General features: G+C 38.1%; 4 protein-coding genes and 1 long non-coding RNA gene across 6 annotated transcripts; 3 read left to right on the top strand and 2 right to left on the bottom strand.

Moving 5' to 3' along the window:
• The first annotated feature begins 64 nt into the window (after positions 1 to 64).
• Positions 65 to 3,535, top strand: LOC311279481 (protein YIPF7). The gene is made up of 6 exons (XM_084391014.1): positions 65 to 169; positions 242 to 361; positions 477 to 610; positions 775 to 920; positions 1,054 to 1,235; positions 2,598 to 3,535. Exons 2-6 carry the CDS (start codon positions 243 to 245, stop codon positions 2,758 to 2,760), a joined length of 744 nt encoding a protein of 247 aa, XP_084247140.1. The 5' UTR covers positions 65 to 169; position 242; the 3' UTR covers positions 2,761 to 3,535.
• A 655-nt stretch (positions 3,536 to 4,190) lies between these two features.
• Positions 4,191 to 5,906, bottom strand: grxcr1b (glutaredoxin and cysteine rich domain containing 1 b; the record flags this gene model as incomplete). Its single annotated transcript, XM_084392173.1, has 2 exons — positions 4,191 to 4,443; positions 5,478 to 5,906. 2 exons carry the CDS (start codon positions 5,904 to 5,906, stop codon positions 4,408 to 4,410), a joined length of 465 nt encoding a protein of 154 aa, XP_084248299.1. The 3' UTR covers positions 4,191 to 4,407.
• A 1,593-nt stretch (positions 5,907 to 7,499) lies between these two features.
• On the top strand, positions 7,500 to 10,207 carry pomk (protein O-mannose kinase). Its single transcript, XM_084391012.1, has 3 exons — positions 7,500 to 7,651; positions 7,948 to 8,237; positions 8,832 to 10,207. Exons 2-3 carry the CDS (start codon positions 7,962 to 7,964, stop codon positions 9,597 to 9,599), a joined length of 1,044 nt encoding a protein of 347 aa, XP_084247138.1. The 5' UTR covers positions 7,500 to 7,651; positions 7,948 to 7,961; the 3' UTR covers positions 9,600 to 10,207.
• A 681-nt stretch (positions 10,208 to 10,888) lies between these two features.
• On the top strand, positions 10,889 to 19,754 carry wdr32 (WD repeat domain 32). 2 transcript variants are annotated; one of them, XM_084391006.1, is made up of 7 exons: positions 10,889 to 11,478; positions 12,376 to 12,489; positions 12,787 to 12,984; positions 13,789 to 13,991; positions 17,840 to 17,914; positions 18,079 to 18,224; positions 18,316 to 19,754. In XM_084391006.1, the coding sequence occupies exons 1-7, from the start codon at positions 11,084 to 11,086 to the stop codon at positions 18,685 to 18,687; spliced, it is 1,503 nt and encodes a 500-aa protein (XP_084247132.1). In that variant the 5' UTR covers positions 10,889 to 11,083; the 3' UTR covers positions 18,688 to 19,754. The 2 variants fall into 2 exon arrangements, with proteins under 2 accessions (XP_084247132.1, XP_084247133.1); XM_084391007.1 differs by having other exon boundaries at positions 10,892 to 11,478; positions 17,843 to 17,914.
• Positions 19,755 to 23,855: 4,101 nt separating this feature from the next.
• LOC311279483 lies at positions 23,856 to 27,357 on the bottom strand. The gene is made up of 8 exons (XR_014625563.1): positions 27,218 to 27,357; positions 26,974 to 27,138; positions 26,463 to 26,880; positions 26,244 to 26,380; positions 25,811 to 26,029; positions 25,543 to 25,718; positions 25,358 to 25,454; positions 23,856 to 24,744 (listed from the first exon to the last, which is right to left on the bottom strand). It is a non-coding gene; the product is annotated as an uncharacterized lncRNA (long non-coding RNA).
• Positions 27,358 to 27,976: the final 619 nt, after the last annotated feature.

Here is a 27,976-nt window from a genome sequence, read left to right as displayed (position 1 = left end):
TGACCTCCCTGCACAGTGACAGTGCTTCTCAAGTAAATATAGAAGACTATTAATAGCATCATATACACACATACAGCAAAACAGCTGCTCAGTGACCAAGCAAAGCCTCAGTACATACAAACCAAGATCTTCAAATCAAAGCCAGACTGACTTCAAAGGACATATAAAGGTAAGAACATAAATTCAAACTTTTTCATATCACAACTGACCTTGTGTACACACGTTTCTTTGTTTTAAACAGAATGGGAGACTTCCAGAACTTTGAACAAGACTTCTATCAGTCTGGATATTATACGGACAGTCAGCAGGAAGAGGTATATGGCTATGATCCAGCCTACGTTAATCCAGAATACCATGATGTGTAAGTGCAACGTCGCTAACGACATGCATGTGTTTGAAATACCATACTTGTTTCTGTGTGCAATTTAATTGTTAGTTGTGCAGTTGTGATTCATTGTTTACCTTTTGATTATCAGTGATAATTCTGCACACTTAGCAGAAGAATATACCACTCCAGCATCTTATACTGGACAAGTGTTTCAACCTGTAGCGCCACCCGAGCAAACAGACTGCATAGACTCATATGAGGAAGAACCGCCACTCTTAGAAGGTAATAAAAATAGTTTATAATAAAATATCTTTAAGCTGAAGTGTCTAACTTCTGCACCACCAAATGGAGAAGAAAGAAAAAAATATATTTAATTTTATGCATTAATCAACCTTAACAGAAAATACACTTTTCAAAATGAAAATAAATGTGTATTTTTTTCTCAGAGTTAGGCATTAACTTTGACCATATCTGGCAGAAGACTCTGACAGTGTTAAATCCACTGAAGCCCGCTGATGGCAGTATTATGAATGAGACAGACCTCACTGGGCCTATTCTCTTTTGCGTTGCCCTGGGAGCCACACTATTGATGGTACAAACTACACCTTGAACCTTTACGAAACCATAACTAGAGGTACACTGTGATTTATATTGCACAGAGGAAATGAAAACATATGTCACGTCCAGAGCACACACCAGTGTATTTGTGTGAACTCTCTCCGCAGGCAGGGAAAGCGCACTTTGGATATGTGTATGGCATCAGTGCTCTGGGATGTGTTGGGATGTACACGCTGTTGAACCTGATGAGCATTTACAGCATATCCTGTGGATGTGTGGCGAGTGTACTGGGATACTGTCTCCTGCCAATGGTCTCGCTCTCTGCGTTTGCTGTTGTTTATTCACTTCAGTGAGTATACATAACTCCATAGAAGCATTTTCCATTCCATTTCATTGATTGTTTTATAGCCTAACTAAATAAAACCAGTTTTAGGCCAATAAATTTGTCTATTTACATTTGCCATACACTTTTAAAAATAAAGGTTCTTTATTGGTGAACATATGAAGAATCTTTAAAGAGATACTCCACTTTTTTTGGAAATAGGCTAATTTTACAACTCTCCCAGAGTTAAACAGTTGAGTTTTACCGTTTTCGAATCCATTCAGCCGATCTCCGCGTCTGGCGGTACCATTTTTAGCATAGCTTAGCATAGATCATTGAATCGGACAAGACCATTAGCATCTCTCTCAAAAAAATGACCAAAGAGTTTAGATATTTTTTAAAACTATTTAAAACTTATTTAAAACTTGACTCTTCTGTAGTTACATCGTGTACTAAGACCGACGGAAAATGAAAAGTTGCGATTTTCTAGGCTGATATGGCTAGGAACTACTCTCATTCCTGCGTAATAATCAAGAAACTTTGCTGCCGTACAATGAGTGCAGCAGGCGTAATGATATGACGCAGCGCCTGAAAATAGTCCCCAGCTCAGTAACTTCCAAAGTGACCGGGACTAAGTTTGTCTAACCTATTAGACCTATTTTCAGGCGCTGCGTCATATCATTACGCCTGCTGCACTCATGGTACGGCAGCAAAGTTTCTTGATTATTACGCAGGAATGAGAGTATAGTTTACATTTTTTTTACATTTCAGCACGCAACTTTACATTTTCCGTCGGTCTTAGTACACGATGTAACTACAGAAGAGTCAAGTTTTAAATAGGAAAAATATCGAAACTCTTTGGTCATTTTTTTGAGAGAGATGCTAATGGTCTTGTCCGATTCAATGATCTATGCTAAGCTATGCTAAAAGTGGTACCGCCAGACCCGGAGATCGGCTGAATGGATTCGAAAACGGTAAAACTCAACTGTTTAACTCTGGGGGAGTTGTAAAATGAGCCTATTTCCAAAAAAAGTGGAGTATCCCTTTAACGTCCATGGAACCTTTCCATTGCCCAAAAAGGAATAATTATATTATTAAAATATCTAGTTCAGTCATGAAACTGCTGATTATTCCTTTACATGCAATCTGCAAGCTATCTCACCATGGCACAAGCTGATTGGCCAATGCTGATTCTGCTTTTTAATTAGTTTACAGAAGCGTGTCTCTGTATCTAATAGCAGCAGATCAAGTCAGTCAAGGCCAAATACATTAACTGAAAAGATATTTGGCATTCAATACGAAAACCCCCATTTGAAACCTTTATTTTTAAGAGGGTATCATTTCAGGTACATTGCATTTGAATAACAAAAGGCTTTTATTTTTATGCAGAGGGCTCTTGGGAACGCTGTTGGCCTTGTTTGTGGTTGGCTGGTGCAGTCTATCGGCGTCTAAGATCTTCAGTTCCACTCTTAACATGAGTGGGCAGCAGCTGCTGGTGGCGTATCCCTGTGCTCTTCTGTACGGGGTCTTCGCTCTCCTTACTGTCTTCTGATGATAACTCAGTTCAAATGTGAACTATAAGAAATTATCACTCTGTAAGATCAGATGAAAATCCAGTGCACATAATGCACATTGCTGTCAAAGTGGCAACAAATTTACATTTACTGTAAATCAGGATTGTCAGATGAATTAAAACAAAACTATTATAGAACTTCATGAATTAGGTTAGCATATTGGAATGCACACATAATCAGATACTATGAACTCAGCCACACTAATTTAATGCTAAGCTTGATCCCAGAGGATCTGGATCTCTGGGATCAAGCTGAATAATGCAATGGCTGAGCTAAACCATTTTCAAGCCTTATACTATCTTATTCATACAAGATCTTGACCAAAAATGTATGCACCTCTTGATGGAAATAAATATTGATGTTTTTTCCATCAAGAGGTGCATCAATTTTTGGTCAAGATCTTGTATTGACAATGCAGGAGTCCAGCATTCTGTAAAGTCTCCTCCAGCACATACTAAAGACTTTCAATGAATTTAAGGTCTGTGAAAATGATTCTTCGTGCTCCCTCCCAACCATACTTTCAAAAGTTGGGCTGGAATATGACCATGATGTGTCTTTCTACATGGTTGTTTAAGAAATGAAAAGTTACACACTCCATCATTTAGGGTTAAAAGAACTGTTGCCAAACATATAACATGCTAGAAACATAATAATCACAGAAATAATGATCAATTCATAGACTCTTAAAGGGATAGTTCACCCAAAAATGAAAATGCTGTCATCATTTACTCTTCCTCAAGTTGTTCCAAACCTGTATGACTTTCTTTCTTCTGCTGAACACAAAAGAAGATATTTTAAAGAAGGTTGGTAATTAAACAGTTGCTGGTCCCCATTGACTTCCATAGTATTTTTTTTCCTACTATGGAAGTCAATGGGGTCCATCAGTCATTTGGTTACCGACTTTCTTCAAAATATCTTCTTTTGTGTTCAGCAGAAGAAAGAAAGTCATACAGGTTTGGAACAACTTGAGGAAGAGTAAATGATGACAGCATTTTCATTTTTGGGTGAACTATCCCTTTAAGCATTTACCTATTTAAATCCAAACAGTGACTTTTTTTCTGGGTCGGGCAGTGTATATAATGTTTATTCTTGTTCATTATTGAATATATCTATGTATGTGAAGGAAGCTTTTTTTTTTTTTTGACTTAATTTATAAAGTTAAGGTTATTAAGTTAATTGCTTATGCATAATTATTCAAAAATTAACATTCAAGTATTAACAAAACTAAAAAGGTTGATGTGACTTTTTTTTGTTTTTATTGCATTAAAACATAACAGAGATATGTATAAAAAACATCTTATTTTCTAAAAAAAAAATCACAATAATTTCAATCACAAACAATGAAAGGTAAAAATAAAGAAAATGCACCCCAAACATAGGCAAGAAGAACATTCCAAGCAACCAGTTGACTTTACATATCCCTTTGGTTCCTTTATTCAAAAATGCTTTTGCAAAAAGTTAATATAAAATATATTTACAGAACTACAATATACACAAATATTGAAAATCACATAAAAGCAAAAACGTTGGCCGCTGTTCATCACTTTCACTCGCTTAAGCCTGCTGCACATCCACCCAGGGTGACGCCCTATTCTGTGACCCAGCATCCTCTGCTGCAAGCAATCTCATGGTCTTTTAGGCCGGTTCAAAATAAGCGAGTCCTTTGAGAGACACATATTTATTAGATATTATAGATCAATGGTGTTACAGTCCTCAATAATATAACAACTGGCAACTAGTAACTTAGTAAGAGTCTTAATAAATAAATCTGAAATTTGTTATGTCATAAGAAGGACAAATAATACAAATGAATTTTATTTTTTAAGAGTAAATAATGTAGGCCTACGGGTTAATTATAGTAACAGTACATTGAAAACACTGCCAAAACACTTTTTTTTTTTTTTTTTTTTAAGTCTTACAATTTCTTTAAAGTTCTACAAATTAATTTTGTACAAAAACATAAATTGCAACACAAAAGAACTTCTTTTGAAAATTAAACTTTAAAAAATAAAAAAAATAAAAAAAGAAGCCTGGACTGGGTAGTGAAGAGAAGCCAACAAATATCCAGCATACAAATGACCTGTAGTTTAAAAGCACAGGGTGCAGTTATTTCATAGTTTGTATATTTGCTATTAAGTTAAAATGTTTAAATATAATAAGAAATAATGAGGCATGTCCAAACGTTGAACTGGTTGTAACACTTGAAAACACTGGTAATGAAATATAATAATTCTTATGATAGGCCTAATAAACAATCCACTGCTAATTGGGAATACTTAAGCAGGAATTCTATAATTTTCCTCCAAATGTGGCAATAAGACATTTGGTTCATGAAATCAACCCGAAATCAAAAGGTAAAATTATATATATATTGCATAAATGCATATTCTGTGCGTTTAGTGTTATGCCATAACACATCGCAGAAGAGTCCTATATTTTTTTAAAGAACGTTGTGATTTCTTATTTTTTTTCCTGTGATTTTGGGGTGAAATATAACCTGGACGTTCTTGAAATGTTATTCTGTAAACATAGCCTCTTTCTTACAGCAATTAGTCAATCATTAATTCTAAATGTCTTAATAAGGGTGATACAGGGTTCCTCTTTTTCCAGCAATAGACACTCACCCTTCCGTTTACAGCTGTTTTAAACGTCAATAAATGTATCAAGTAATTCTATTGCTCTTATTAAAACTTACCCCGTACATTTTGGACAGGTTGTTAAACAACACCTGTCCCGCGCTCACTTTGTCTCTCACGCCCCGAATAGTTCCGTTCTTGCTGAAGATTTTCACGCGTTTCCCGGTGAAAAGCTTCTTCTTGGTTGCACTAGCATACATGAGCAGCTCGTCGGGTTCGCTGGCGCTGTCGTCCGGTTCTGGTCCCGATCCCGGACCCGGTCCCGCCAGGCCGCTCAGATGGCTGTTTGCCTCCGTGATGACGGGCGAGCTCGCGCGCTCAGGCTCGGGCTCTGAGCTCACAGTGGTGTCCGTGTCCGCGAAGTCTTCGAGCGCGTGCTCTCTGAACACCTCCTGCAGCACGCGACCACTGTGCGCGGACGCCACGCGGAACCTCACTCTCCTCTCTGCTCGGTCCTCCTCGGCAGCCCTGGATGTGCGTCGCTCCATTCTGCCTTAAAAAATCTACATTATACAAATTTAGTTCGCCTGAAATTAGAGTGTGCTACTGGTGCATAGCCATGACATTAAAGGTCTACCCTGATCTTCAGATAAAGGGTTCGTGGCACATTCGACACCACATTCTTTAATATTTAATAAACGTTATCCATGGAAACTGTGGAAGCCGACTTGTGTTCTCTAATGAATAAAAAATATCTCGCGTGTGGGTCAAAGAACATAGTTTGTATAACTAATAACAAAAGCACCTGAAGTGTGAAATGTTTTTTTCCCCCACTTTTGGGAAAATTGTTAGGCTAGAGGCCTCTTGAAATTCATAGCTACTTCAGTAATGGGCAGATCCATCTTGAACTATAATACTTTACATATTGACATGAAAATATAAATATCCTTTAAAAAAAAAAAAAAAAAGTTTAAAAAACTGTGCCATTTGAAGTGGCCCTAAAAAGTATTCTAGGCACTTAAAAATATTTTAATTTCATTGCATTATACAAAATATTAATCGTGTCCTAAATGTTAGAAACAAATTTCATAATGTGAAATGTTTTTAATAAAAGTATATTATTGTATTTCCTTAAATAAATCTATACAATACAAACACATTTATAGACTACTTTTTGGGGCACACACACGCTTACATATATATATTTGCGATACATGCTTTATATATATTGCTTTACTGTATATACAGTAGCCTATATATGGGTCACTGACATGCATATTTTCGCAGCCAAGTGCATTATTTCCTTTTAAAATAATTGTATAAATTCATGACATATATCACTTTATTCTATAAAACCTATTTAATTTCAATTAATTTTTAATACATTTAAATAATGCATATTATTTTATGGTTTGTTATCTTAAACCCCCAAAATGTCAGTTGGTGCAACTGTCCGAACAAATGAACAGACTAAGAAAACTATTTAAAATGTTGTCTTGTAAAAAAAAATACTATGGCATAATTTTAGGTTTGAAACCTTTGATATAAACAGATTTGATAAATATCAGTAGTTTCAAGTCTGTTGAGATAATTGAAAAACTTTTGTCCAGTGATTTGTATATTCTCAAATGTCAGGGTTGCACAGCTGCAAATATTTTTTATCATATATTTTATAATGAATTGACAAGGTAATAACAGTAAACATGACAATGCATCATCAAGAGCCCAACTGATCCTTGTGGCATTGTGAAAAGTTTTGTAGATCTCTCTCAAATACTGGTAAAAACTGCTAATTTTAAGTATGGGAAGGTTGGTACACTTTCCATGTCATGTGGTTCAACTACAGTATACAACTATTTGGTTACTACCTGACATAAAAACAGTCAAACAATGAATTTAAATAGTAATAGTAGAAATGTTACCAACTGAAACTTGTTGAAACACATTGTTCATGACTCAAAAATATGCATTACATCAGTTTTGAAAAGATTTTGAAAAACATTTGTTTAGGCTTTATTTGTCAGTGGCCACCGTCATACGGGTATGATGCGCTATTGCGACTGCGAGGTTGTTACACCGTGATGGCGCTAGATGGCGATGTGACTCCAGGGGCCAGTGCGCTGCTCTTTTAATTATTCCATAGAGTGAGACAATCCGGAAAAACAACATTGAGAAATTTGACAGCGTGGAAACTGAACCACCAATTATTCAACGCTTGGAATTGCATTGGCATCGCATGAACAGGAGGACACTGCGTCTGGTGAACCAGTAGTACACATATTAATGCAAACTGGTGTGTTAAAGGCATTCATTCATGAAATCGTATTAGACAAAAAAACTGTGTGCAAAATGAAATGTTTCTGTTTTCAGTGCTCAAATTAACGTTACTAGTCAATGCAGCGAGTAGCATCGTGAATATAGACAAAATACTACAGCACTCCCAAAATCTCTTCAATTAAAATAATTTTAAAAGTCTTTATGTGTGTCATCTTTTGTGGTGTTACCTTTAAATAACCCAAACCTCTTATATATGTTCTCATTTTCCACTTATTATTTGTCTGAAATCTCTTCATTTGTTTTAATCAATAGGTTAAGATGTCATTATGGTTGGCACTTCTGCCTATGGCCTCACTGGGGCGAGGTGTGGACTGCCCGCGGTTTTGCTTTGCCTGGCAGCTCTCCTTTGTGCCAATCTGCTGCTGTATTTCTACCTAGATGCCCTGTATCAGGACACTAACCCTCTCTCAACACACACGCAGTGCCCGCTTCGCCACTTTAAAGTGGGCACAATGACCGCCTGTGCTCCTTGGCTACGGTGCCCGGAAATTCGCACTGAGGTCCGCCGTGTGAAGCTCATCGGACAAGGGGCTGTAAAGAAGGTGAGAAGTTGCAACTAACTATTGTTTTGATCAATTCATCTGTTGATTACTTTCTTGATTAATTAAAAAAGATATATAAATATAGTTAAAATATTAATCGGCCCACGTTTGAATCCTTATTTAAAAATGTGCAAATTTGAAGGCAATAAAAACAATTATAGGGAATGCAATACAATTAAACATTATGTGCAAAATAGGGTTAAAATTTAAACTAATTGCTTACCATTTGAAAGTAAAAGTTTACTGGTACGAGGTAGGAGAAGCACACATTTACTCATAGCATTTAATAATAGATCAATAATTGCCTACTCTACCTTTAATCAAAAAACACATTGACTTCAGGACGATGCAATTGGAGTGTTCTAAAATGCTAACTTGCTCCTTTCTAACTTACATAAATACATCATCCTGACAGCTCTCTATAGAAATGCGTTGTTCACTGCTATAAAGTGATGTGACTGCGGATTTAACTGCGCACAGTGTGAATTGCTAGTTGTCGATTTTCATTATCGATTAGTTGTTGCAGCCCTAGTTGAGTTATTTTTCTTAATACATCCTTAGAGACTTACACTAATGCATAATTGTGTTTTCTAGGTTTATCTGTCGGAGTGGCGAGGGCAGAAGGTGGCGCTCTCTGTCTTGTCGTCAGAGCAGTATACAGATGATTTCCTCCACGGACTGTCAATGCTACGTGCCTTGCAGAGCACCCACGTCGTGACGCTTGTGGGGGCGTGTGAGGAGGATGGTGTGTTTGTCACGGAGTACCACCCTCTTGGATCAGCGCTAATGCTCGATGCCATCCTTGCGCAAGACCGATATCACTGGCGAAACACTTGGCATACTCGACTACAGCTGGCAATAGACTATGTTGCCTTCCTGGCATACCTGCACAGCAGTCCAGTGGGCATCCGAGTCATGTGTGACTCCAACGACCTGCACAAAACTCTCAGCCAGTTTCTTCTCGCATCAGATATGCGTCTTTTGGCCAACGACCTGGATGCGTTGCCTGAGGTAGAGAGGGGAAGCCAAGGGGTGAAATGCGGTCACCATGAGCTCAACGGGGACTTTGTTGCCCCTGAGCAATTGTGGCCTTATGGCGAGGATGTTCAATTCTCAGATGAAGCCATGCCTGGCTACGACGAAAAGACGGACATCTGGAAGATTCCAGAGGTGACACGTTTCCTTTTGGGGAATGTCCTGGGAAGTGATGTCATTCATTTCCACTTGTTTCAGATCTACACAGAATGCAAGAGGAAGGAGCCTCACATGCGGCCCACGGCACTCGAGGTCCTCAGTGTGTATCGCTCAGTCTACGACAGCATGATAGAGAGTCAATCGCAGAGAGTTAGAGATATGTTGTAGAGTTTGGTCATTAAAGGGAGTGTTAACCCAAAAATTGAATGACTTTGTTTCTTCTGTGGAATGTCAAAGAAATTATCTATAGTGGAAGTCAATGGTCACCAAAACGGTTTGGTTACCCACATTCTTCTAAATGTTTTATTTTGTGTTCCACAGAAGAAAGACAGTCATACAGGTTTAGAACAAAATGAAGGTGATTTAAATTATGACAGAATTTTAATTTTGGGGTCATTTTAATCCCTTTGACTTTAAGAAACTAAAGATACCAATGCAGTAACCATAAGTTTTGTCATACTAGTATTATCTGGCACTGAAAAGAATATGCAGCAAATGTATGACAACAATATCCAGCAGAGGATGAGATGCAGCATCTCAGGGTTTCAGATTTTAATTCAGCTCCTTCTTCCTATGCTGACTAATACGTTTTGCATAACTTTACCTCATAAAAGTTCTTTTCATTTAAGTGAATGGAACTTACCTTACTGATGCAGTGATTGAAGTGATCTTATTTGAATTTTAACAAGATAATGATTATCATTCTAAACACAGAACCTGCTTTGTGGATATTTTTTGTTCTCTGAATTTGGAAGCCTTTAATAAATAATTTTCTCAAAAACACACTGGGATTGTGCTGTCAGTGGTTGTCAGACGCTTTCGAAGCTCTGCTTACTTGAGCTTCGAAGCATTTATGAATCTTTTGTTTCGAATCAGTGGTTCTAAACTCACCAAGTCACTTGATTTCAGAATATACTGTTTTAAAACGTTTCAAAAGTGTAATTATTTGTAGGTTAAATTTAAAACATTGTACTTTCATGAAACCATTTGCAATTGATTTGTAAAGTGTTATACATGTTTGGGGTGAGCTGTCGTTGCATTTACGCCGTTTTGACCAGCAGGTGCAGCTAGCCTGCGGTGTTTCGAGTAAACCGAGATTCGTTTCGTTCTTCACTTGCTTAGTTGTCAGTCATGTGAATGAATCAACGATAAATGACTAGATTTTCTGGAAATGGATTTTGTAGCGCTGCTTGATGGCACTTCGCCTTGTCTTGTTATCCTACTAGAAAATTAAATGTAAGTCTGTGAGTGAATATTCACTCAGTGAATATAGTAAATTGATAGTCGCCGAAAGCACTTCTGATATAAAAGTTAAAACATATTTTCTTAGCACATATGAAGTTAAAAGCTTTTTCATTTCTATATCGGAAAACGTGCGGTGATCACTTTTTTTTTTTTGTCTAAAAAAAATATTAAAAATAGAAATCATTAAACATGGATTTAATTTATTCAGAGAAGGAACCGGAAATACGTAGTCTGTTGTATCCGCACACATCCGCATGACTCTAGTGGTTGTATTAATGGATGTTTAAGCAGTATCTGCACACATTGCAAGACAACCTGGCTCGCATATCCAGTGCCTGTCCCCCCACTGCAGGAGGGTGAGTTTGGAAGAGTCTCAAAACGGAGTCGCCAGAATCATTCGTGCAACAATGAGCTCGGAGCAGCCGAGCGACAATGAGGAACCCGAAGAGCCGCGCGCTGATGTGCTGCGCGAGGAGGATGAGGAGGACAGCGATGAAGACAGGGGCTCCACGAGACCATCATCACCCCAAGCGGGCCGCGAGAGTGCCGAAAAGCAGGGCAGCTCGAAGCTCGAGTTGGCCGCAGACGGCGGGACGGGCTCGGGATGCAGGGGCTCGAGCGACTCTCTGTTCTCGTGGATTTGCAACAGGACAATCCGCAGGGGGCCGTTCGTAGACCCCGCGCGGGATCATTTCCGTACAATGACACGGCTTTATAAGTCCATGAGCCCGGCTACGGATTCGGTGAACCTTACTACACAAACTCACGGGGCTGTCTTCAACTTGGAGTATTCCCCGGACGGGTAAGCGCAGAGTCTGTGTTGCCCTTGTCATGAGTCCCGTACTCAATCCAGTTATGAGTGTCTCTTCAGTTATGTGCACTTATGACTAAACATTAAAAAGATGCCTTCATTGTTAAATCAATCGTATGTTATCATAATGTGCTGGAATACATGGCCTTGAGCAATTTTTGTGTTTTTTATTTATTTTTTGGTATTGTGAGGTAACATTTTACATTTTCAAGTTACTTGATACCATTAAGTAACAGTCAAGTCATTTTTAATGTATAAAAAGTTTTTGAACTAAATGTTCAAATGCTGATTGATTTAGTTTATGACAACTAATATAAGGCCTGGTTTCACAGACAGGGCTTAGATTAAGCCAGGATCAGGCCTTAGTTCAGTTAGGACATTTAGTAGCTTTTATAAACATGCTTTAGAAAAAAAAAAAAACATTACTGGTGTGAATCTTGAGACAAAACAATTGCACTGATGTATTTTAAGATATGTCAGTGCAAGTTGCTTTCAGCTCAAATATGCATTTAGAATTTTAGACTTCTATATTTATTTTCGTGGGGGAAATTAAAATGTCTGGCTAGAAAAGGGTGCAAGGGAAAAGTTGATAGAGAAACTGTGTAAAAAGAAAGAAATAATATAAATGAACAATTAAATATATTGAAATAAAGAATTAGATAAAAAAATAGATATTAGTCTTGATATTAGACAATTAGAAATTGTCAGTGTATAGAATGTTGTCTGTTTAAAAATTAATGCAATGCAATGCAGAATGATCACTATCGCTATCTATTCTATATATTGAATTTACCATTTTTTAAGCAAAATGTGTTTTTTTTATTATAAGGTACGTGGTACAGAAAAGTTCCGCTAATTGACAAACACCCTTATGTTTTTTTTTTCTAGGTCCGTTTTGACAGTTGCTTGTGAGCAGACAGAAGTGCTTTTGTTTGACCCTGTTTCTTCCAGACATATTAAAACACTGGTGGAGGCTCATGAGGACTGTGTAAATAACATCAGGTACATGTTCACACATCATATAACCGATTGCAGTGTGTGGGAACCTCAGTTATGTGAGCGAAAGCCCTTTTTAATAACAGCAGTTTTTAATGTAAGAACTAATTCAAAACCATTTGCATGCTGAACACTAGGATTTGTATAATGCAAAATATTGTTTTTCCATCTCTTACACACACACACACACATGTATGTATGTATATATACACACTACTGTCTAGTACCATCATAAAGTTCATAAGGATGACCGCCATGTTGTCTGTGTGCAAAATTGTTTGGTTGATGTTGTGTACTATTCAGGTTTCTTGACAACCGGCTGTTTGCGACCTGCTCTGATGACACCACCATTGCATTGTGGGATTTGCGGAAACTCAACTCGAAGGTGTGCACGTTGCATGGCCACGCCAGCTGGGTCAAGAACATTGAGTATGATACACACACCCGCCTGCTTGTGACGTCAGGGTTTGACGGAAATGTCATCACGTGGGATACCAACAGGTACGTGTAGTAATGTGTGGTTAGAGGTGTTTCCTAGCTGTTTCCTGTGTGTTCACACTTGACAGGTTTGTTTCAATAAAACGGACTCTGGTGCGACTGCTCTGTTAGTGCGGTTCATTTCAATAAGTGTGAACACTGCCATCCGAAACCCTGGTACACACCCAACAAGCAGTTAGGTGATCTAGTCGGTCTACTTTAAAACAAACTCTGTTGCGGTTTGAACGCATTATGGACAGAAGACATCTAAAAGAAAAACAGGACGTGATGTCACAAGATGCGACGCTAAAAGAACAGAATGCTTAGCGATACCTGGTTCTTCTTGTCAAAAGAGCTATGTTGCCCATTGCAGTTCGGTACCGGCGTCAAAACTATTGTCTTTGCTGCAGATTTTCATTTGACACCGTTTTTAATCCTTTGCACATTTTACAAGCTCTTTGTGAGTTTTCAGCTGATAAAAATACCATGATATGAACGCACATACAAGTAGCACGTTTAGCCTAGCACACAACACTGTTTTGGATGTTTGGTAAGTTCCGTAGTAAAATATGTCATAAAAGCTGTCCAAATCAGGTTGCTACCTTATGCTTATGCATTTTGATTTGTGTCTTTAGATTCAGATTTAAAAATGGCAGTGTGAACGCTAAGTGAACCAGGACTAAATGTATAATTTTCTGTTTTGGTCTGGACCAAGAGAACCGAACTACAAGTGTGAACACACACCCTAAGATTGTGTGTGTTTCCTAGCCATCTTAATTAGGATTGCATGTATAAGTATGTGCGTCATTGTACTTTGTGTGCATTTAGGTTCACGGAAGATGGCTGTCCACACAAGAAGTTTTTCCACACACGCTATCTAATGCGGATGCGTCTGACTCCAGACTGCAGTAAGATGTTGATCTCCACATCCTCTGGTTACCTGCTCATCTTACATGACCTTGACCTCACCCAGAGCCTTGAGGTCGGGAGCTACCGCATCCTACGGGCCCGTAGGGCTCCGCTCAGCACAGGTACATACATAAAGCATAAACAAATAAGGTATATGTGAGTTGGAAATGAAGAATCCAGAGATCTGAAATCAGGAGATAGGGAGGCGACATGGAAATGGATTTGTATTCAAACTAAAGGTTCATATTTGCTACAGGCAGGGTTGGGCAAAATTCAGAATTGTAAGAATGGTCTTCCTTTCAGTTCATGAGTTGGAATTTAAACAGAATTTTAATTGATTTTTACTGTACTGCGATTCAGAGATATTCAGCCCAAAGTCATTTAAACAAGGGATTTCATTAATCCAACACCAATAATACAAATAGTTTCTTAGCTGTTTTGTTTAAGGTTTCCATGTTGTAGAATTCTTTGTTTTGCTCCATTAAGATAAACTTAAAGGGTTAGTTCACCCAAAAATTAAAATTCTGTCAGTAATTACTCACCCTCATGTTGTTCCAACCCCGTAAGACCTTCGTTCATCTTCGGAACACAAATTAAGATATTTTTGATTAAATCTGAGTGCTGGATCACTCCTCCATAGGCTTCTAAGACACTATAACTTGCTGGCCCAGAAAATGTATTAAAGACATCGTTAATATAGTCCAAGTGACTCCAGTGGCTCAATCTTAAGTTTATAAAGCGACGAGAATACTTTTTGTGCGCAAAAACAAACAAAAATAACGACTTTATTCCACTATTCATTTCCTTCTCTCTGGACCTCGAGTCTTTTCACGTAGTGTTTAAGCGTGGCGCGTTTGTGTTGCACGTCACCACGTAGGCTCACTATTGGGCGACGCTGGTCATGTGTGTGATGCGCACAAAAAGTATTCTCGTCGCTTTATAAACTAAGATAATCATACTATTAATAGTTAGTAGTAATAATACTACTAACTATTAAGATAATCATCTTAAGGATCATTTTGGAAATGCTTTTCCGCCGGTCCATAAAACTAAAGTGAATTTATTAAATATAATGAAATGTATGTAAATGTCAAATATGAATTATCAATAACATAACAAACCCATAACAATAACACACACTACCGTTCAAAAGTTTGAGGTTGGTAAGATGTTTTTAAATAAAAAGTAAAAACAGAGGTATTACAATTTGAAAGAACTGTTTTCTATTTTAATATATTTTAAAATATAATTTATTCCTGTGATCGAAGCTAAATTTTCAGCATCATTTCTCCAGTCTTAAGTGTCACATGATCCTTCAGAAATCATTCTAATATGCTAATTTGGTGCTCAAGAAACATTTCTTATTATTATCAGTGGTGAAAGTTGTGCTGATTAATATTTTTGTTGAAATGCTTTTTTTCTTTAATGAATAGACAGTTCAAAAGAACAGCTTTTACTTGAAATAGAAATAGTATAGATGTCTTTGTCACTTCTGATCAATTTATTGCATCCTTGCTGAATAAAAGTAGTAATTTCTTTTCTTTTTTTTAAAATCTGATCCCAAATTTTTTAATGGGTGTGTATGATAACATGTTCATGGGTCATTCATAAAATATTAAGTAATATTAGTTTTAATATTAAGTATTGTTGAAAACTGCAGTTGTATCAATTTTTATATTTATAAAAGAATTTTGGATTACATTTAAAAAAAATTTTTTTTTTTAATTCTACTTCCTTAAATTTAAAGCAGAACTTGGTAACTTTTTCAACTTAAAGGAACACTCCACCGTTTTTTGAAATAGGGCTTATTCACTTTCTTTCCTACATTTAGATAGGAGGGCAAATGCATTTTTGTCTCAGTGCATGCATTGTTTTAGTTTGACAGGGTCGGCGCTAGCTTAGCTTAGCACAATGAATGGAATCCTTTGTTGCCAGCTAGCATGTCCTGAGTAAAAGTGATCAAAAAACAATAAAAAAACCCACCTAATTACTTCTTGTGGCCTGCGTATTCACAACAAGTATAAATAGCGATGAAGATTAACACTAGGCGATTTCCTAGGTAGATATTGACTTGGGACTATATTAGGGGGAAGCACAGGCGAAGCACTGCTACTTGGGCGCAGAGATATCACGCAACACATGAAATGTGAATATGTGGTACAATATGTGAAATGTGAATACAGGTATAATATGGGTCGATCTATAAATGCGTCATGTTTAAAATAATCACTTACTCTGTGGACAGCTGTCCATTTGGTCCATTCGGCGTGCAGCGTTTTTTCCAGTTCACTTTATCACACCGAAAAAAAAAAAATTGAGTACTGCAGGGTGGATCAACGCCGTGAAATCCTCGGTAGCTGTGACACAACTGCGGGCACGCTCATCTTGATCTGACGCGTTGAGCCTGGTCATCGATGGCAGTAACTTGTCCCACTCGCCACAGCACAGACACTATTTCAGTCAGCATAGATTGGCATATTCCCCCACATTCACACCACCAGTTCGTGTTGACTCTCATCCTCACGTCCTCAGGCTGTTGAGCGATCGCAACCTCCTCCTCCTTTTTTTTTATCACTTTTACTCAGGACATGCTAGCTGGCAACAAAGGATTCCATTCATTAAGCTAAGCTAAGCTAGCACCGACCCTGTCAAACTAAAACAATGTATGCACTGAGACAAAAATGCATTTGCCCACCTATCTAAATGTAGGAAAGAAGGTGAATAAGCCCTATTTAAAAAAACGGTGGAGTGTTCCTTTAATAAAACTGTCTAGAAATCATTTGGATGGTTAAACAACCTGTTCTGGTGATATTGGTGACTTTCCCCGCTCCCCCCAGCGTTCCCAGGCGGAAAACCAACCTTGCAACTTGGGGACTACCGTCCCATCAAGATAGAAATTGGAAGTCTCGTGAGAACCGAGAACGAGAACAAGCGCGAAACACGAATTGCTTTACGGCAATTCGACATAAACACACACGCATATATGATGTGTTACCAGATTACCCACCTCGGTAGACATAGCTCCACGCGATACAGTTGGCTTGCTCCGATCAAAACAAACGCACATGAGCAGCGGTAGAGAGGGGGAGGAGGCCGCCGCAAGTGAGTTTTTTACGACCGTGTTGTGAAATATACGCCCCACAGCTGTAGGGGGAGCTCGTGGGGAAAACATGTGACAACAAAAGGGAAAATCAGCGAAGAAGTGACTAGAGTTCGCTAGAGTTGCTGAGTTCTGCTTTAAATGATTTTGTTTGCTACCTCAGGAACTGAACTGGAATTTAAAGACATAATTCAGATCTGAATGGTGCATGAAAGTGAACTATACAGGTGAAATATATGGCGAATCTTGTGCCAGCAGCCATTTCACCCTGTAGCCCAAGACTGGTAGCCCACTGAAGCTAAGCAGGGTTGAGCCTGGTCAGTACCCTGGATGGGAGTCTCTTTCTGGGAAAACTAGGTTGCTGCTGGAAGAGGTGTTAGTGAGGACAGCAGGGGATGCTCACCCTGTGGTCTGTATGGGTCCTAACACCCCAGTATAGTGATGGGGACACTATACTGTCAAAGAGCACCGTGCTTTAGATGAGACGTTAAACCGAGGTCCTGACTCTCTGTGGTCATTAAAAATCCCAGGATGTCCTGCGTAATAGAGTAGGGGTTTAACCCCGGCATCCTGGCCAAATTTGCCTTTTGGCCTCTTCCTATCATCTTGGCCTCTTAATCATCACCATATATTTATACTGATTGGCTTCATCACTCTGTCTCCTCTCCACCAATAAGCTGGTGTGTGGTGGGCGTTATGGTGCAGTATGTCTGCCGTCTTATCATCTAGATGGATGCTGCACATTGGTGGTGGTTGAGGAGATTCCCCCTTCCATATATAAGGCGCTTTGAGTGTCGAGTTATTATTGTGCCTATTATTATTATTATTATTATTATTATCATTATTATTATCATCTCCTCTTTCTTTCAGAAGGTTCATCAGCAGGTTCCAGGTCAGGTGGTTCTCGTCACACCATTGACAGTAAAACCCATCCACACAGAGAGGGTAAAGCTTTAGAATGATTTATGAAGTTTGTACATATAAGTAGTTTGGTCTTGTTGTTGTTTTTTATGATTGTACACTTTTCTTTTAACCAACTACTGGTTTTACTACAGTTTTTTTTTTAGTTTTTTTTTAAACTCCTGTGTTCTCATTTTGTCTTTGGCCAGGTTTGTCACCCAGAAACAGTCTTGAGGTTTTAACCCCAGAGATCCCGGGTGAAAGGGACCGTGGGAACTGCATCACCTCATTGCAACTGCATCCTAAGGGCTGGGCCACACTGTTACGCTGCTCCAGCAACATGGACGACCAGGAGGTCAGTGATGGAACCTAAACCAAGTGTGGAACGTACAGTCTGACAGCAGAATGAATTTGAACTTATTTCTGTTTATTTCTCTGTTTCTCAGTGGACGTGTGTGTACGAGTTTCAAGAGGGAGCTCCACCTCGACCACCAGTGTCTCCTCGCTGCTCTCTGCGTCTCACGCACTACATCGAGGAGGCTAACGTCGGCCGCGGCTACATTAAAGAGCTGTGCTTCAGTCCTGACGGCCGCCTCATTTGCTCACCGTACGGTTACGGCGTGCGTTTGCTGGCGTTCGATGAGCACTGCGCTGAGCTGACGGACTGCATGCCTGTGAGGACGGCTCTGCTGCGGGAGGTCCGCTCCATCTACTCTCACAGCGACGTGGTGCTCACCTCAAAGTTCTCACCCACTCACTGTCAGTTTGCATCAGGCTGCCTTAGTGGACGTGTAGCTCTTTATCAACCACACTTTTAACACATACACTGATCGCTGAACTATATCCTGCAAATGGCAGAAGCTTTTGATGTTGATGGCGGACGATGGGAGAAAGAAGCTACCTTAAATGGAGTATTTTTTTTTGTGTGTGTGTGTGTGTGTGTGTATGTGTGTGTGTGTGTGTGTGTGGTCACGCTGCATGTGAATGACCTTGTACGTTTTTGTCATTTTTAGATGTAATTGTTCTTTACACTGTGTAAACTCTGAACTTATCAGTCTGTGCGAGAATGAAAGCAAAGAGCATTAGTTTTTCTCCGTGATGGAGGGAGTCACATGAGCGTTAGAGAATTGTGGAATGTTTTTTTGTTTGCTCATCCATGCAGCACTGCAGTAAATGCTTAAGCCAATCATTTTTATGAAAGTGTACAGAGTTTAAGGCAATTTTTGCATTTTGCCAAACATTTTAGACTTTGACAATGCCATATTCATTTTCAGAAACCTTTTTTTCTGAAAGTAAGTCACTTTTACTAATTGTTTGTATTTACTTTTGGACTGCTTGTCCTTAACACTAACTGAGGTCTGAGTTGTAGATTGTCAATGCAGTATATGTACCATGTACGTGTGACTACTAGGATGAATATGACTTCTGTCAATGGTTGATTTTGAAGTCTTCTGATTTCATATGCTTCTGGATTCTACATGGACAATCAGCAGTTATGAAATGTTCTGATGCTCATGATGAACATCAGTGAGAGCTTTGTACTCTGGTCATAAAAACAATGGGATAGAGCAGTTTTGATGCAGGATTAGCTGATGGATGAGTGTTTTATATGGCTGGACATGATGAGATTAGCCTTCTCAAGACTACATAGAGGACACGATCTGAATGTTCAGCTTTTCTGGGACTATTATTAGTGGTTCCTCCTCCTCCTTAGCAGTTATTTAAATAGAGTGACTGTTTTAAAAAATGGAATTTAAAAGCAGAGTAACAGTAAAAGTTCCCATAACTTTATTCATCCTTGATTCTCATTTGATTCACTCTATTTATGTTGACATTACTAAGGATGCAGTGCTACAGATATATTAAATAAAGAAAGTTTTTCATAGTTTGTGTTTGGCTTTCGGGAAGAAAAAGGTTGTAAACAAAAGAGCTGTTTGAGATTTTTAAAGGAACTTAGACTTGTATTAGCATTCCTTAGACTGATGGAGTACATAGTGAATATGTATTGGCGTCTAAACAGATCAGGGATGACACTCCTTTTAAGTCAAGAGTTGCATTAGGGGGGAAAAAAAGTCAACTTGTGTGGGCTGAATTTTTGTGAAACTCTGTTGTAGATCATACACATAAAATAGAAAATATATGGAATTGATTAGTTTCATATACCCCAGAGGGTTTTATGCTACCGTTCAAAGGTTTGGGGTCTGTACGTTTTTTTGTAATGTGAAAGAGTCTCTTCTGCTCACCAAGCCTGCGTTTATTTAATCAAAACTACAGTAAAACAGTAATATTGTGAAATATTATTACAATTTTAAAATAACTGTTTTGTATCTGAATACATTTTCAAATGTAATTTATTCCTGTGACAGCAAAGCTGCATTTTCAGCATCATTACTCCAGTCTTCAGTGTCACATGATCCTTCAGAAATCATTCTAATATGCTGATTTGCTGCTCAAGGAACATTTCTTATTATCATCAGTGTTAAAAATAGTTGTGCTGCTTAATATTTTTGTGTAAACCGTGTTTTTTTTTTTTTTTTTTTTTTCAGGATTCTTTAATGGATAGAAAGTTTAAAACACATTTATTTGAAACTAATTTTATATTAATATTTTCCAAACATTATTTACAAATGTCTTTACTGTCACGTTTGATCAATTTAATACATTCTTGCTGTATATCATAAAAGTGTACATTTCTTTAAAAAAAAATCTTGCTGACCCCAAACTTTTGAACAGTAGTGTAAATAACTAATTGAAAGTAGAGGTGTGGAAAATAAACTGGTTTGAAGTGTGTAACTCACATTAAAAGTAATGTAAAAATCTTAAAAATGACCAAGCATAAATGCAACATTTTGAATCAAGATATCCAATTCACACACTGGTTTCCCTTTCTTCTTCATGAACTTCATTACACATTTCCATGTGTAATTGAAATAAGCTCTGCTTGACACCCAGAGTGATACTGTGTTTGTCGATCGAGAGCTGAGCAACCAGCTACAAGCTGACTCCTGTCCCGTGAGACTGAAGTTCACAACCATGACCTCAAAGGATGATGTCATGCAGAGTGAAACGGTGTTAGGTCCCAAAGTAAGAGGCTACAGCTCCCCCGTTGTCCTCAACCTGCCCCCTGCCTATACTAAGGACTCCATTCCAGTGAACCGTACTCACATTACCACTTGTGACACAGCATGACACTGGAAGCATCTCTCTACAATAGTGAACGAAAATTAATTAAAAGTAATTAACGAGTATCCTAAATATTTCATTGAAACATTAGTGTCTATGGTAGTTGCGGCCCTGGCTGAAGTTTTTACCTTGGAGGTCAGGAAACCAAGTCTTGAGTTTTCTTTTAAAGTCAGCCTTCTCTTCTTCACTTGGTTTAGAGTCAGAAACAACAACAACAACAACAACAAAAAAAAAATCAAGTGACACATTTGGTGGAAATAATATTCTAATAATCTAAAAGAAACCTATCTTTTGTTGTTTTGGACCTGGTTGATGTTCTTACCTTCAATGCCAGGAAACCAGGTCTGGAGCTTCCTTCTGAATTCAGCCTTCTCTTCTTCAGCGTGTTTAGAGTCAGCTACTAGTGAATTAAATGTGCTTCCTGGGGAGGCAGTGGACATGGGTGCTTCCTCTTGGGACACAGTGGGCACTGATGCTTCCACTGAGGATGAGGCAGGTACAGGTGTTTCCTCTAGGGATGTGCTGGGCAATGGTAAACAAATATTCAAGATTAAGAGAGAACAAATGTGTACTTTCAAGATCTGATAACAGAAAAAACCACAATCAACATTATTCCGAATGATTAAAGGAAACATGTCTTTTTCGGCGTCTTTATTTGCAGCCCTGGCTAAACTTCTTACCTTCAAAGACAGGAAACCAGATCTGGAGCTTTCTCTTGGGAGGAGGTGGGCACAGGTGCTTCCTCAGAGGATGTGGTGGGCACAGGTGCTTCTTCAGAGGATGTGGTGTGCAATGGTGCTTTCTCTGGGGAGGCGGTGGGCACGGGTAATGATATTTTTCTGTATTTTTGATTAAATAAATGCAGGCTTGATGCGCATAATAGACTTCTTTCTTTTTAAAAAAAAACATAAAAATGCAATTTTTGAACAGTAGTTGTAGGCTACTGTACTATTATACTATCAAAAATGTTAAAATCATTTCACGTCACCATTTCGCGCGTTTGTTGTCCACCTACACTTCACATAATAGGCCTGTAGGTGGCGCCTGGGCTTCATTTAACCGTAACAGATAGTTTGATCAAATGGTAAACGGTGTATCAAAATTCATTGACTAAGTAAAAAGTGACTTTAATACTACTTCCCATTAATGCAACTTTTGGTGCTGGTTTTGTGCAGTGCTTTGTAATTAGCATCCATTGTTTAAACGACGCAGATTCAGATCGCTTCATAAATGTAAATTCGTCTGTCCATCTAATTTTCAAACGATTTATGAATGACTGGAAAATTACCGCTCCACTTCACATTGTCCAATGAAATTTGAACTTGTGCCAGATAACGATTCTTGGTCGGTGAATTATACATGACAAACAGGCTTCATTGAATTATGTAATATTTTAAAATATGTGATATGTGGATTTTTAATTGAATCGACACTTTTATTATTGGAAAAAAACGTTTAAAAATTGTTTGGTTATTCCTTCCTGCCGTCGAGCCACATAGGCCTACTCACTGAAATAACTATATTTGGCTCCAGAGCATTGGTTCCCGGGCAGAATGTGGAATACCTACGTTTACACTAGTGCATTTTCATTTTAAAACGCATAACTTTTGCTACGTTACGCCTGCCGTCCACACACACTACTCTGGAGTAGACCCTCATCCGAAGAAAGACACACGCAACTTGATGCAACCAATAGCAACGCGTAGCAATGACACCGACCTCAGATTGACAGAAACGTAAAAATAAATGTGAATTTAGGCTACTTTAGTTTTGTAAACATTGTTCAGTTAAAAGTTATTCAGCTTTAATCGATTTAAAACATCCTTCGCGGTTTTATGTCACGGCGGCATGACAACTGGCAGTGTTTTAAGGCTTGTTCGACTTGAACCGGTGTGGCGAATTATACGGTCACTCTGAAGTATTCGGTAACCCTGAGGACCCAAGCAATCCGATTGGTTCAAAGCACGTTTTATGGGTAATCGCTTTAGTGCCTGGTTATAAATCATACAAAATTATTTTATTATAGAAGACGTTTGTACTACGTTTTAACGAGTCATTAATGTATTTAATGTATTTTAAATGATACGTTTCATATACTAGTATTTAACCGAAGCTATAGATTGTGAAATTAAACATTTCTCGTTGTTCGTGTGTTTTTTAGTTAGCTTAGATAATAGCATAGCATACAGCTAACGTTATCCGATGATCGTGCTATGAGCTTAAACTGCACTGATACTGCCTTACCGTATTCACAGCCATTCGTAATGCAATTATAATTATGTAATTATTTTTTATCCTCAATAATCAGCGCAATATGTTACAAGTACACTTTTATTTATTAAAAGAGCCATAAAATAATATTTATTTGTGTATATTACTATTTTTGCTATTACATTTAAATAAATTACAGAATGCTAGCTATGTTTTGTGGGCATAAATATTAATTGGTTGTCTAGCCTTGACTAAAGAACACTATAATGCAATTATGGAATCACAATCTTAATGTAATTAATCAAACACCTTAATTCATATAATAATCTTTATTTTAAAGAAATAACATGTTAAAGTATGTTTTGTGACGAAATTATTTGTTTTAAAGAAATAGGGCATAATATGTTTTTTTTTTATTACAAGCATGTAATTTGTGTACTAATGCATATGATTTATGTCATAATAATTCTTAATACAGAACATCATACAACACAATAACATTTAATGTAATTAAATTAGAGAATCAAAACTTATATAAAAATTGTATTAAATTACACAATACAATACATAATGAATTCTGAAACTGAATTATGAGATGTAATATATTACATTTTTATTAACACAAAACTACAAGCAAAATGCACATCGTTTTAGGACATTTATAGAGCTTTTTAAAATACACAACAATACAAAGCAGCTTTAAACAAACATACTCTAGCATGTCTTTACTTTCCTAAACACTTTTGTGATAGTCCTCTGGCTATAGATTGTGAAGATTTAAAAACCATTAATGTTGAGTTAGCTGTGTTAAAATATTTAATGAACTGTAAGGTTAAAGTTTTTTGAGAGCTAATGAGACAAATAGATGCAGTATATTTTGCTGTATGAAAAGTCAAATCTTTAGTTTGAAGTAAATTCATGTTGTCTAGGCAAGTCACCTTTATTTATATAGCGCTTTTTACAATACAGATTGTATCAAAGCAGCTTCACATTGATAAAATGAAAATAATACAACAAAGTTTGTTTCTAGAAGAAAATTGCATCATTGTCCACCCAAATTAGACAGATCAATAATATTGTTGAATATTAAATGTCCCCAAATAAGCAAGCCAAAGCCAAGGCAACAGTGGCAAGGAACCAAAACTCCATCAGTGACAGAATGGAGAAAAAAACCTTGGGAGAACCCAGGCTCAGTCGCTCAGTTCTCCTCTGGCCAACCAGCGAACAGTGTATGATTATGATCCAGGCAACATTACAGGTCAGAGGTCAGATTGGTTGTGTCGATGAGGTCGGCACTTCAGGGATGCGTCATGGTTGGGTCCACGTGCAGGTCCACCATCTAGTCTGGATACGGCCGGAGTCCACCTCACTTCAGAAACGGAGAGACTGGTTGACAATTCAGCACTGTGTTGTCGTCGCGTCCAGGCGTAGGTCCTTCATCTGATCTGGATACGGCCTGGATCCGGCGGACTGCGGTAAACCTCGGTATAAGCAGAGAGACTAATATTAACCTAGACGCCATTCTTCTTATGATGGAACGAGAACATCAGGATTTATGGGAAGTGTTCCCGGTTCCGGCTGACCTAATCTATGCAGCCTAATATGGAATTATAGAAGTCTATAATGTGTTATGTGTATGCTAGGTCAAAGAGATGTGTCTTTAGTCTAGCTTTGAACTGACTGAGTGTGTCTGCTTCCCGGACAATGGTAGGAAGACTGTTCCAGAGTTTTGGTGCTAAATAGGAGAAGGATCTACCGCCAGCAGTCGATTTTGATATTCTAGGAATTATCAACTGGCCGGAAATTTTGAGATCGCAATAGACGTGAAGGACTATAATGCGTTAAGAGTTTGCTCAAGTACTGGGGAGCTAAACCATTTAGTGCTTTGTAAGTAATCAGCAATATTTTAAAATTTGTGCAGTGCAGTGTTGACAGAACCGGGCTAATATGGTCATACTTCCTGGTTCTGGTAAGAACTCGAGCTGCTGCGTTTTGGACCAGCTGTAGTTTGAAGGAACTCTGCAAAAACACACAAACAACACGTCACGTGCAACTGAACACTTGCAGTCTTTAGTGCTGTGGAACACCACTCACTGTTTTTGCTTTGATATGCAAGCCCAAAGGTGCAACGCAGCAGAACGTAGTTAGCTCGTTGAACCTGGTGTCATGGCTGGACTGGCTTGAGGGAACTCTGCAAAAACACACAAACATGCTGCAACACGTCATGTGCAACTGCACACTTGCAAAGTCTTTCTTTAGTGCTATGGAACATCACTCACTGTTTTTACTTTGATATGCAAGCCCAAAGGTGCAACGCAGCAGAACGTAGTTAGCTCGTTGAACCTGGGATGTTGTGACATTAAAAGGCTATTTTAATGACACACTCCACAAGATAAGATAAATCAGCCCAAAAGTGACTGAAACCTTCCGTTCGTCTCAGTATTATAAGGCTGATCTGTACAACAAAAGATAAAAAAAAAAATTACTTAATGAGTTAGTTCACCAAAACATATAAAAATCAGCCATCAGTTTCTCATCAATGCTTACCTCAGGAATCAGTTCACACATTACAAGGTCGATATGTTCAAGCTTTTTGTCCTTCTTTTGCTCAAACACAATGTTGTCGATGTGTCCTAGAAGTTCCTCAACATGTGCTGACAAGGCTGGATGAAAGCTCTTAGGTTTTGCCATGTTCCCAGTCTTCATTTGCCACCATTTGTTCCACGTGGGTTTCAGTGAGCCTTTCACAATTCCTTGAAACAACTCCTGAAAAAAATATTTAGTATAGCAAACAATATCTAGCCATTTTAAATTTTGTAAAGTCTTATATGTACCTGAATTTCAGTATCACTGACAAGAGAACAAATTCCTTTTTTTTCCACCTCCTCGACTGTCCTATATTTTCAAAATCATCGATCTACTTGATTTATTAAACTTTTAAGTTGATTTGTATGAATGAGGACACACATTTTACACATACCTTTTATACGTCATATGCTAAACAGCATATGCTGCCATTGATGCTGCGTGATATCTTCTCAGATGCCACAGATCGTCTCCCTGTATCACCTCGTTTTTCATAGAGGTCCATTTGTCCCTCACCTCCATTTCTGCCATCTAATGCAATAAACACAGTTGTTAAAGTAATGTAGATAAAAATAAAATAAAATAAATAAATAAAAGCATTTATTTAACTTACTGTACAAACCAAAACCCCACAGTTGTTAGAGTCAGCCAGCCTCCACTGTTCTGGGTACTCAACAGTCCATTTTCCCAAGTCCCAAGTATTTCGGAAGGCATTGCTTTTGTGCAAAAGAAAAAAATAATTCTAATAAATTCATAAAGAATGGTTTGAGTTGGGACACATTGGTTTTCTGGCGGAGAATGTTGCCTGATTTGTCTGCAAGTGTAGCAACCCCTTTTCCGGTAATGTCTTCGACCACAAAAGGGCCTGTCCAGTTCCCCTCTAAACGTCCACCTTTGCGTCCCTCTTTTCTTTTGTTTGCTTTGAGTACCTCCTCTCCTTCGTGGATGTGAAATGATTTCACATTTTTTCTTTTCGGGGACTCGTACTCCGCCTTTTGCTTCCCCTGTGCTTTTTCAATGTGACCCCGCACCTTATGAAAATAATGTATAATAAACAGATTCAATAGAATACCTTAAATAATGTGAATTATTGCTTAATTATAGTTCATACTACAGACAATTACCTTTGCCTGTACTGCTGTCACCTCTACTATCCTTGTGGGCATTACAATATTCGGATCCTCTCCTACAAAACAATCTGTCTCAGATACTACCTTTGTGTTTAGAAGCTCTGGCGTGATTGGGTGCCGGTGAAACATCAAAAAGAATGGTGTATACTTTGTAGAGCCCTAAAAAAAGTGTTTCAACAAATTACATTTACATAATCAATTGCATATAATCATTTCTTTTTTAAGCAGTTCCAATCACCTGCTTTGAGGTGTTGATGGCATGCACCAAATCCTCCAGTTTTTCGTCCCAGTCATTCTGCATGTCATTGCAGTACTTTGACAATGACCTCTTTATAGTCTAATTTGTCCTCTCATCCTGTCCATTTGACTGAGGTGGTAAGCTGACGTGACACACTGCTTCACACCCAATTCCTTAAATATGTCCGCATTTAGCTGTTATCAAAAAGGTATCAAAGACATGGTAGATTCTTATAACATATAACCCAAACATTTTATAATAAAATCTTCTTAACTAAATAATAATAACTTGGTTCACAAACTCCCTCCCCTGGTCTGTGATTATTCTTTCAACCAGTCCATATGCATTAAATGCTTGTAAGACCCCTGTAGCCACCTCAACTGCGGTCTTACACTTCAGGGATTTGGCGAAAACCCATTTGGTGAAGAGGTCAGTCATTGTGAGGACATAAATGTTCCCCTGAGGACTGGTTGGAAATGGTCCCATCAAATCCATTCCTATTACATTCCAGGCTTTAGTGACCTTGATAGGGTGCAACACTGGAGCCACTGTTTTAATAGTATCATTACGCTGACACTGTGGACATTGGGCATCTAAAAAAAAAAAGTTAGGTGTTTGTAGGATTTTGAGGACACGACTTAACACCATTAAGTATTTAATAGAATATGATCTTGTGGCCTCAATATAATATGTCGTGGCCTCTACATAACGTACCAATGAGTTAATTATTTACACTTGAGGGGCTGTATGAAACCATCT

The sequence above is a fragment of the Rutilus rutilus genome (assembly GCF_951802725.1).
Source record: "Rutilus rutilus genome assembly, chromosome: 20".
Classification (NCBI taxonomy): Eukaryota; Metazoa; Chordata; class Actinopteri; order Cypriniformes; family Leuciscidae; genus Rutilus; species Rutilus rutilus.
Note: the sequence above shows the minus strand (reverse complement) of the source record. Positions and strands in the feature narration are given on the sequence as shown.